At 44.3% G+C, this 11,651-nt stretch overlaps 2 protein-coding genes across 2 annotated transcripts; both read left to right on the top strand.

Annotated features, from left to right (window-relative positions):
* Window positions 2,283–3,211, top strand: LOC110432622. The gene is made up of 3 exons (XM_021453391.1): window positions 2,283–2,375; window positions 2,465–2,801; window positions 2,886–3,211. The coding sequence occupies exons 1-3, from the start codon at window positions 2,283–2,285 to the stop codon at window positions 3,209–3,211; spliced, it is 756 nt and encodes a 251-aa protein (XP_021309066.1).
* Window positions 5,802–10,998, top strand: LOC8084615 (probable BOI-related E3 ubiquitin-protein ligase 3). The gene is made up of 2 exons (XM_002459652.2): window positions 5,802–9,938; window positions 10,034–10,998. The coding sequence occupies exons 1-2, from the start codon at window positions 9,744–9,746 to the stop codon at window positions 10,547–10,549; spliced, it is 711 nt and encodes a 236-aa protein (XP_002459697.1). The 5' UTR covers window positions 5,802–9,743; the 3' UTR covers window positions 10,550–10,998.

Consider the following 11,651-nt stretch of genomic DNA (forward strand, 5'->3'; position numbering starts at 1 on the left):
AGCGAATATGTTGTGCCAAATGTTACTGCTGGTAGTTTTGCTGGGGGAAATGATGGTGTCAAAACTCATGTCTTACCAAATGATACGGCTGCATAAGATGCTGAATTCTTGAAGGCAATGTTGCGTCGTCGTACTGAACCATCAATGTTATTAATGAAAGGGATGGAGGCCTTGAAGAAGGCAGCATAGGAACCTTTGTATAATGAGTCTAAGCTAGACCGGCAAGTACAATGCTTTTCGAGATTGGAGATCAACAAGTATGGTGTTTTTTGGCGAGATTCGAACCTACGGCGTCATTCGTACAGGATGGCGTGGGGAAGAAGGCGCGGGCGTGAGAGGGTTAGAAGCCTCACATCAAACTTTCTCTCTTAGCCCTTGGATTTGACTTAGTTTTTTTTGAGCCCTTGATTTCAATGGAGAGAAATTCTTGTGTGCAATTGTTTGGTACACGTTGGTTAGACTACTCAGCAGGATATGTTTTCATTGATGAATCTAAAATAATTTAAAATGACCAATTATAGTAGAGATGCATATAATTCTCAATTATCTACGGTTTGATCAGGTTACTAAAAAGTCATCATAACATGGAACGGATGGAGTATATACGTTTATATTTCGAAAGATTCATCTCGCAGATTACATAAAAATTATGTAATTAATTATTATTTTTGTCTATATTTAATGTTTCATACATACGCCATAAAATTCAATGTGACAGGAATATAAATTTTTTTGAACTAAACAAGGCCTTTATATGGTAGCTATTTTCCCCTAATTTTGTGGGTGGTTATAATAGAATTTTAAATCGCTACCAAAATAGTTTTGAAGCGATTTCTTTTTTTATTCAATTTTGAAGCGATTTCTTATGTCAAAAAGAAATTGCCCCTCTTTCTTCCTCCCACGGAGAATTTTTTTTTTTATTTTTAGCCCATTTTTAAAACAAATTTCAAATTTAGGCCGCTTATAAAAAAAATTTAAAACTAGGCCGTTTGGTCCCGCCACCATGCATGGCGGGGCAAAAACACTGAACCCCGCCATGCATGGTGGCGGGGTACACCCTGCCACGTGTACGTTGCATGGCGCCGGTTGCTGACGTGTGGTGACGTGGACCCCGCCGTGGATCATGGCGGGGTAGGGGTACCCCGCCGTGGATCATGGCGGGGTATGCCCGTGCCCTACTTAGCCGGCCGAACATCCATCTCTTCTCATTTCTCTCCCTCTCTCACCCCGAGGGTCTCTCTTTCTCTCCCTCTCTCACACCCGAGCTCCGCTCTTCTCCAGTGCCCCTCCGCGTCGTCCTTCACCCCCATTGCCCCGCCTCGGCGCCCCTCTCCGCTGCGTATTCCCCGCCTCGTCGTTCTTCGCGGTTGTTTTCCCGGTCACCCCTCGTTTGGAGAAGGTAAATTTCTTACAACCTTTACATTTTCATAGTTTAGATAAGTTCATTTGTTTATTTTTAATATGTTTAGTAAATCTCTTGTTACGTTACTTTGTTTAGTTATGTGATTTGTGTTGAATTATTTTCGCGTTTTTAGATGGAGGACTCGTATCGTGAGTCGATTTGGCGAAAAAAGGGTCGTCCTAGAGAGTTGTACCCCGATGTGTCTTGCAAGGATGCCCCCGTGCCTCCCGAGGAACCTATTCCTAACTGTGATTGTGGACATCCGGCACACGTGAGCCAGTCGAGACATCCGGATACTGCGGCACGTTGCTTCTATACATGTTATAGTTGTAGCGTAAGTCACTGTGCCCTTTGTTTTTCTTATTGGTTATTTATCTTTTTATTCCCAATGAGATAATTGAAACTCTTTTGTAGCCCTACTTCCGATGCTTTTTCTTCCAATGGATCGACGGGCCAGACAAGTTTGACCCAAGAATTCTGCTTTTCTACCCCGGCGTTGATCATTGCAAACGTGAGTTGTTTACTCGCTGGGTTCCGCCCCCCTAACCCTCCTCCTATGACGGAGGAAGAGAAGGCCGTCGCCTCTGCACGGCGGCTCGAGGATCCTCCAAAGTGTCATTGCGGAGAACAAGCCGTGATAAATTCACGGAATGAACTAGAGTTCATTTGTCCTCTGCGGCGTGAAGTAAGTTTTGATTCCATCTTAAAATTTTAGTTGGTATATGTGTGTTCTAATGTGTTCTTTTTGTAGGATCGTGGTTTTCGAAAGTGCCGTTTCGCGGAGTGGATCTATGGTCCAAAGAGCCATTGGCCAGAGCCTGAGAAGCAGGAGGAGGTTACAGAGTGGAAGAAGAAGCGGAGGTCTATTGCGCCTCCCGTGATGTGCAAATGTGGTGTTGAAGCTAGCTACGGCCTAGTCCCTTCAGGTCTTGGGATTAGCCACTTCTGTGGCCACATGATCGACTATGATGAGGTTTGCTAGGACTGTGCACATTTAGTACTACTGTACTCATATATTTGTTTTTGTACGCTAACTTTGTATTCATATATTTCCCATAACAGAGCACTCAGAAATGCAAATGGAAATCATCTGATGATGTGTTTAAGTTCAAAGATGAGTATAAGGCAAGAGTAGCAGTTCGCAAGATGAGAGGTTATCCTACAAACTACGTCACTGATTTTGTGAAGGACCATAAGAAGAAAATGCTTGCATTCGCCCAGGAGTTGCGTGTTCGTAACCCTGCGAGTATTGCATGGAAGAAGTGGTCCGAGGAGAGGGAAAAGGAGATAGAGGAGTACCGTGCAAGGAAGGCTGAAGAGGATGCAAGGAAGGCTGCAGAGGAGGCTGAGAGAGCTGAGATGCAATGCTTGAACGATACTATTGCCTCATTATGTGCTAGTGAGTCATTTCATTTTTGAAAGTCAAACTGTTTGTTTCTCTGAAATGAATATGTTATTAATTCTTTAAATTTTGTACTTATAGAGATTGGATGCACCGGGAACTGGCAAGCAGATGTGGGCCGTGCTAAGTACGTGGAGAATATGATATTAGGGCGGGACGCTGGAGTTGGTGGCACCGCTAGCCGTCCGATTGTGGTCGAAGAGGAGGCCGAGGCGGAGGAAGACGACGACACCGGAAGGTTAGGCGACCTCATTCATCTTGCCAAGGAATTGGGGTACCCTCAGGACGAGCATGACTATGAAATGGGAAGGATAGGCGAGCTACTTCGTCTTGCAGAGGAGGGTGAGGCGTCAGGACCGATGCCTGTCGGTGCCTTAGAGGAGGGTGAGGCTGCATACCACAACTAGAAGACATCGGTCTTCGACTCATGGTGGCCAACAGACATGACCGAGGAAGAGGGACAGTTATACTCTCAGTCCATAGAAGAGGCGGAGGCAGCTTACTACGAGAGACAGGCTAGTGAGGCCAAGGCAGCAGAGGCGAGCATGGGTAAGGAGGCTGTAGTGGACGATTGGGAGTCCGAGGACGAGTTGCTTACGCAGTGGTGCACGCAGTTTGATTGATGTGGTAATGTATGTGAGTGGCTTAGGGATGAGACTTTTGTACTTTGAAACTTGTCATGTAATAATTTGTATTCCGACGTATTTCAATTTGATCGCTCCTCGCCAAAGTCCACAGCTGTCAGAATGTTTAACTAACATAACAATTTAAAAGATTTTCTAATATGTTTAACTAATATGTTCAATTTGCTTTGCCCGCCATGCCTTTCCATATGTTACCTCATACCCAACAAAAGTGACTATGGTCTCTTGCAAGAAAGACACCGATACGTCGTTGTACGCATCTACAAGACCCAATATACAGCGAGCAAGGTACCGAGCCGTCAACTGGGGATGGTACCGTTTGCCCTTGTTAGTCTGGCATCTGTGCGGCTGCTCCACTGAAGTTACCTTCCACTTCCCATCACTCGACCATTTCCGTGCATTCAACTTCCACGTGCACGGGAACCCTGCCTTGCATACTATTTGAAATTTTACCTCCTTGTCGGAATGTCGAACTGTGTACGGCCTATGATGATACACAGCATAGTCCTGAAGGAACAACTTCATCTCAGACATCGTATTGAAAAGCATTCCCTTCCTGAGTATTAAATTTTCATGGTTGTATAATGATTCCTTACAAATCTGCAAACCCGTGTCACAAACCGCCATATGCGATATGCTGACATCCATATAATTTGGAACACCGGTAAAGGGCAAGCCAGCCTCCCTCAGCTGTGTAAGCTCTGCCGATGTATAAGAGGGTGGTGCAACGTAAGGTTCCGCCTCTCTAACCCGACCCCATCCTTCATATTCCTCTCCATCACCTGGATACCCTGTGGCTAAATTGCCCTGAGTCTGCGTTGCATGAAGTACCTCAAGCGGAACTCCTGAGGGCATGCCACAAACCGGTGCACACATGCCAGGTGAACCTACTTCCTCATTTTCTGATTCGTCAGAATCAGAGCAAACATCATCACCAATCATTTCATCCTTTGCCGCCTCATTCTCCTCATGTTCAAACTCGTCTACATCAAAATCATTTCTTATTTGACCAACTGGAGGAGATTGAACCCGCTCCTGCGTCCAATTACCATCCAAGTCCATACTCTCCATAGTTTGTTGGACCTGCACACCACAATCACCACCGTCGTCGAAGGACGGCTCCTCATTCTCAACAGTCTCCAACACCAACTCAGCCATGCCTACATTCGAACCTTGGATGACCCTATTGTATCGGGACCACTCAGCTTGGTTGCACAAGTCCATCATCACATAGTATGCCCTATTCTTTCCAACATCAAACCTACCCTTTAGTGTGAAAGCATCGCCAAACTTCAAACTCAAACGCTCACATAGATCACTGAAACTAGAGGGACCATCAAACCATTCCAAATCCTCAGACATATCCTCAAACTGACAATCCTCTCTCCTAACACTTCCTCCGTAAAAAACTCTTATACCGTAATCCATCTACAAAACGAATTGACATCCGATCATCAACTATACTAAATACTAAATAACTAACTAAGTAATTACTAAGTAATAACTAACAAACTAAACCCTAATCCCAAATAATAAATAACTAAATTATCAACTATACTAACCTAAATTATCAACTATACTAACCTAAATTATCAACTAACTAACTAACTTACTAAGTAATTACTACATAACTAACTAACCTAAACCCTAAATTAATAACTCTAATAATATTAAATAACTAAAAAAGTTAAACTATTAAAAATAACTAATAATAATTGTTAAATAATAATAATAAATAGCTAATACTAATAGTTTAATTAAAAAAATTTACCTTCACCAGAGGCCTCGCTGGAGAGAGGGGGCAGGGAGCCGGGCGGCCTCCAAGACACCCGAGAGGGGGCCCCGTACCAGCCCGCGGCGGCGTGCACGGGGCGGGGCGCGGGCGCGGCCTGCGGGCGCGGGGCGGGGTGCGCGCCGCGGCTGCGGGAGCAGGGCTGGGGCCGGGGCGCGGGGGCGGGGGCGGCGCGGCGGCGCGGGGGAGGTGGCGGCGCGGGCGCAGGGCGAGGTGCGCGGCGGGGTGTGAGGGAGGGGGCGTTTGAGACAGGCGCGGCCTTATCACAGGGTGCACCCTGCCATGATGCGCGGCGGGGTTGCAACCCGCCATGATGGGTGGCGGGGTCCCCGTAACCCGCCATGCCAAGTGGCGGGGTCCACGTCAGCCAGCCCCGCCCAGCCAGACGCCACGTGGCGCTTCTACCCCGCCCCCATGCATGGCGGGGTGCAGTGTTTTTGCCCCGCCATGCATGGTGGCGGGGCCAAACGGCCTAGATTTGAAAAAATCTTTACAAACCGGTCTAAATTTGAAATTTGTTTTAAAAATAGACTAAAAATAAAAAAAAATTCCCCACGGACCTCACGCGCACCGCCCATGGCCACTGAAGCAGCGAGCCTCTCCCACTCCCAGCCCGTCGCCGGCGCTGCCTTCCTCTACCGCCGCTCTCATCCGTCCCTCTCTGCCCCCTCCTACGCCCACCTCTCCCCAATGCCTCCGCGTCGGAGCTCCGCAAGCGACAAGACTCGTCCCCACTCCTCTTCTCCCGACTGCCGCCGCCGCCGTTGAGGACGCGAATCTCCTCTCCCTCCGCAGCTTGTCCGGCCGTCCACTCCGTACCCTCGCAGGACTCCTACTAGGTAAGGTAGGTCCTCGCCGCTCGCCGCACCCCCTTTTCCCTCCCTACTCGTCTTAATAAGTTAATTAATTAATAAATTGGTTATCTACTTCCTGAATCTGTCAGCCAAGCAGCATAGAAAGAACTTATTTCTTTGGAAATCTAAGAAATAGACCAACTGTGCGAAATCGAAAATATTGTAGGCGACACAGTCACGGCAACCCCACTTGTTAGTGATAATTACTGCACCATATCCCGTAGCAGTGCTACCGGTACAAATTACTGTCTTTGAAGATGCAAACTGCCATGTAGTCCTGAGAGGCTTACAAGATCACGATTTTATTCATTGCCGAGAGATTCTTTCGCATATGCTTTGTGACCTGTGTCTAATTGATTGCATTCACCTGGACATAGGTAGTGGTGCCTTTCTCTGGAACTATGCCCCATACAGGAATACTGCAAACTATGTAGGAGAACCGCGTGTCATTTTATCAAGAAGAGCATTCCTTTTAACTTATTGGGACCATTTGAACTTATCAGCACCATTTTTTTTATGAGAGATGCCAATGCTCAAATGCCTGAAATCTGGTAAAACTCGGTCGACCAACATGAGCCACATAGTGAGCATCCGACGGTGATTGTACTTTCCTGTGCCGCCTCGCCATCCTCATGTCCAGCAGCGACCCGCATCCACCGCCACTGTGCTGGCCCATCCAAGCTTTTAGTTCCCCGCCACCAGCACCACGGATCACCAATCACTGATCTTCCACGAACCATTTGCTGGCATCACCAGTCTGGCTTGCATCCATGGCCCTTCCTCTAAGACTGACACTGCCACCACCTGCCACACATAAAAACACACCGGGTGAATTGAAATCCCCGCAATTTCAACGCCTGAAGCATAGGGTGTGTGTTTTTTAAAACTGCTACTCATTAGTTTTTTATCATTCTGTTGAGTAGATTGAGAAGGAACTGAACAATGGCTGCATGCGGACTCTTTTGCATAGTGGAAATCATGATGTTCGAACTATTAATTGATGGCTAAATGTTGTGTTATCATCTGCTGGTAGTTGAATTTCTACGAACTTAACTTCATATTTTCGTTTACCTATAAACTGAGTTCACTTAATGGTTTCCATGTTACAGCAATTGCTGTCCTGGCTTAAAGTTCTGTTATGAAAATGAAATGAGTGTGTGACCTGAATGTTAATAGTTTGCTGTGAGCACTCCTTTTTTGTGGATTTTTTTGAAGAATGCTGTTAGTGTAAATTGGCCATCGAACACTATCAAATTGAGTACATATGATTAGTTCCCTGCAACAAATAAAATCAAAATTTGGAAGTTTTACTATAGTACACCAATAATGTTCTGAATCATAACAGTATCTTTAAGTAACAGTCATTATTTATATAAGTGTCCCACTGTAAATTTTGCCTTGTTAAAATGATTATATCGGTGGGCTGTGGTTACCACACCTTTTTGGCAACATAACTGAAATTACTATTTGTTCTCTAATTTTGCTCCAGCTTCACCAGCCCATTTGGAAATATGTTAACTGTTATGCTGGTTGTGGTCTAAATTGTATGCATCATATTCCATAACTTATCGATTTGTGATCAAGGAACAGCTTCTATAATATATTGGAACAGGATGCACTCTTTCTGAAGATATCACTTAACTGAAACTGTGAACTTCAGTTTAATAACACTGAAAATTACTCTTTCTTCTGAGTTCTGATTGTATAATCTTTGGAAAAGTATGCCCCTTGGTTCTCTTACCTACACCCTCCTCTCTCCACATCACCTTATCCATGGACAGCGGGAGGTAGAGACTTTAAGTTCAAGAGGGGATGTTATGTTCTCTATTAACCTATTTTTCATATCTAATCTGATTGTGAATGTTAGTATTTTTTTTTGTGGATGATGACAGAGTATCTGACGATGTATTCGAAGCACCTCAACAATAGCTGGAGTGAAATTTGAACCACTAAGAGAAATTTTATCTGGTATAGAAAATTAAATCGTTGTTGACTAATCATTAGAAAGGTCACCCTGCTGCTTGATTTCTCCCTCATGTAACACCTTAATGTTTCTTCTCTGCCCCTCCCCTGTTTTCTTTTGCTTCCCCTGCCACCCGTCGGACACCGATCGATCTGTTAGTATGCAGCCTATGTAATCCCTGGTCATTTAGGCCTGGCGCCATTCATACCCTTTTCCAAATGTAAAATAAGGTGGGATTGCACTTGCACCCCTCTTGGATTTTCTCGATGAAAAAAAAACTAATCATTAGGGATGCAAATGTTTTAAACCGCACAACAGAACAAGCAACCATGTAGGCTACCTACACCGTATTACAGAACAAACAACCATGTAGGCTATCAACACTGCACAAAAAAAACCTAATCATTAGGGATGCAAAGTGGAGACCTTCAAATTTGGGATTTAGTATATGGCCTGGTCCTTCAGCAAGATGTCCTAGATCAACACCGATGGAAACTCTGCTCTTCTGGTTCCTACAGCAGCATGTCAGCCTACCAAGTTTTTTTCTTGGGGACTATCAAATTTGCCCCATGGAAAAAGAACTTGACTGCGTGTTTGGACAGGACCCCAATGGTTCTTCCGGCCATTGAGGTAAGACAGTGTGGGATGGATTCTTCATGACCAGCACTACATCTATCATACCTTTGTGGCTTTGTCCAGTTCTCTGGAGTTTTTTTTATCATTTGTTTTGCACCTTCCTATGTTTCTCCATTTGTCAAGGCCTAAATTCCATCTTCAGTTACTTCTGGAAAATTTTCTTCCTTTTATTTGATTCGGATTTCTGGATAAAGATTGCTCCTTGGTAATCACGAGGAGGACTCCTTGCCCAGATGTTTGCCAAGGAATGTACAAACAATCTCAAGAATTTTGTCGGCACTTATGGTTGGTTTGGGCTCTCCTACAGTCCTACCAGGGGGTAGTTGCAGCAGTCGCTAGCCCAGAAGATCATTGTAAGTTTTCGGCCTTATAGGGTGAAGCAATGGTTCACGGGTTTCTCGATCGGTTTGACTGAGAGCTTCTTTGTGCAATACCATGGGGCGGTCTTTCCCCACCAACCAAGTATTTGTTTGAAGCTAGGATTTGTACTTTTCCTCTTTTTTAACAAAAGGATACCTTGCTCTCCTGTGTGTTCCAGAAAAAAAAAATCTCAACAATTTTCAAACTTCAGTTTTTGGTAAAGGTTAATAGATACCAAACAAAGGATTCTAGTGTTTAATACATCCTATATTATTTGGCTAGTGCCAGCCTTTGGGATAGAATCCTCTACCAAATAAATAGCAAATTTATTTGGATGGAAGGAGTGTATCTCTAATTAAATACATACGACAAGCATTTATATGGAGCAAACGTCAGAAGGTTATCAACGGTAAGCTTGACTGACCTTGAGTTGAACAAAAACTTCCGTGGAGATGTATCTTTGGCAATGAATTGGACAGGTAAAATCTACCTAGACAGATGACGTTCATGGACACTTCAGCTAAATAAATGAGTAGAGATAGCATATCTTTCTCAAGAGATAGGGGACTAGGGGAGTCACTAGTATTGATTATGCAAAACTCGAATCCCTTTTCTTTTCTATATAAGGAGGTACCCTTTACACTAAAACTTCGAACAAGTATCAGAGACACCCTCTGTTAGGTGTCTGCAATGGACAACCTCAAAACCCATTCTGAATATGCCGATCAACCTCAGGGGCCACAAGCAAATGCCCTTTCTTTCGCTTTACCAACAGGTCAGGTCTTAGATAGTCATATGATTGGCCAACAGCACGCAAATCTGTCATCATTTTGGTTCTCCCTTGAGCAGCACAGGCTGCAGTTGGATCAGGTCCTTCAACTCCATGTAAGTGTTTATTTGCCCACCATTTTGGTTCTGAATTTTACCCTGATGTTGTCTAACTTATGCTCCTTATTTCATTTTTTTTCTTGAAAAATCAGAACGAACAGTTGCGGGTGTCACTGCAGAAGCAAATATCTATGCACAATGCAACTCTACTGAACCTTGTGGAATCTGTGACAAGAGATGTGCTGATGCAAAAGCATGATGAGATAGCCAGCCTGCGAATACAGTTGCAGAAGAAGCAAGAGGATCTAGAAACAACATTACATGACAGAGATGAGTGGATGAAGGTCGCTGTGGCCGCATATGAAATTAATCAGTCACTTATCCATATGCTTCGTACCGTGCAGGAAGCAAATTCGCATGTTTCATCTAATGATTTGGATGCTCCAAGTTATAGAGGTGAAGCATCGAGCACGGCGAGAACAGCAGTGGAGACAGCACAGCCCAATCTGATCTGTAAGGTTTGCAACTCTGGTAATGCCTGTATGCTCTTGTTGCCATGCCAACACCTCTGTGCATGCAAGCCGTGCGGAGCCTGGCTTGCGACATGTCCAATCTGTGGTGCTGCGAAGACTGATGCTATCGAGGCTCGATTTGTTTATAACAAGTAAAAACACCAGAGCAGCAATCAGAGTCCATTGTTTCGGATGCGTCTTATAAGGGCATGTCAGATTTCCTTTCTGTGTTAGGTGTTGTATTGTAGCCTTGTTCTGTTATGCTTTCTCGTATAATGTTCTGGTAGTCTTCATACTGCTGGTGCTATGTTTCTGGATTCTCAAAATGCTTTGGTATAGTTGCTATGGTGTCTTCAGTTACTATATGTTTCGAAGTATCTGTTCTTTCTCAGATGGAATTTACTTCCGTTTAAGTATTGAACTATGGTTGACCAGATTAGGAACAGAGTCTAAGTTGCTCTTGAACAATTGGTTGGCCAAAGTGCGCAGCCTTATTGCTCTTGGCAGTCTCTTCCATGGCTGCTCCATTTCTCTTGAGACGCCTATGTACAATCATGTGCCTGAATGCCTGATAGCAGAAGTAAACATGACGTCCCGTCTCTGTTTCTCTTTCTCTTATAGTTAATTTTTCACCTCAATCTACCTAATGCATGTAGATTGAGGTGGATTGAAGTGCAAGTAAAAAAAAATTGCAGGTACGAGATCAACGTTGGGTCGGGATTGAGAGGGACAATATTTGATTTCACCACGAGACCAACCAACGTTGGTCCAGATCAAAGTTTAGAGTGCACTATTTTTTTTTCGCTTAACTTATTAGCATGAATTTATCAAGAGGAAATAGTTTATATGACAAAAGAAAACGCCCTGTTAGTTACCACTGCATTGCTGTCTTCTTTCACAGCCAATATGCTAGTAACTTACAGCAACTAGACAGCCAAGACAGAAGAGGTAGTACGACAACTGGATGACGATCTACAGCTACTTCTTAAATAGCCAGATAGAATAGAACGCGTGAAAACATGTGTGGGGGAAACGTCACTACAGCTACTGCTTAAATAGCCAGAAAACAGTTTTAAGGAGGCGCTGACCAGATGGGACAATTTAGGATGTCTGCGTTAGCTGGGCCGAGGACAGGATGGCGTCATGCTCTGGTTGGCCCACTCAAGAAGGAATGAAGGGTGGGGGTGGGTTTTGAGCCCATGCTATTCATTTTCTTTATTTAGTTTCAGTTTGATTTCAAAAAAACAAGGTATTTATA

Source organism: Sorghum bicolor, chromosome 2, assembly GCF_000003195.3.
Source record: "Sorghum bicolor cultivar BTx623 chromosome 2, Sorghum_bicolor_NCBIv3, whole genome shotgun sequence".
Taxonomy (NCBI): Eukaryota; Viridiplantae; Streptophyta; class Magnoliopsida; order Poales; family Poaceae; genus Sorghum; species Sorghum bicolor.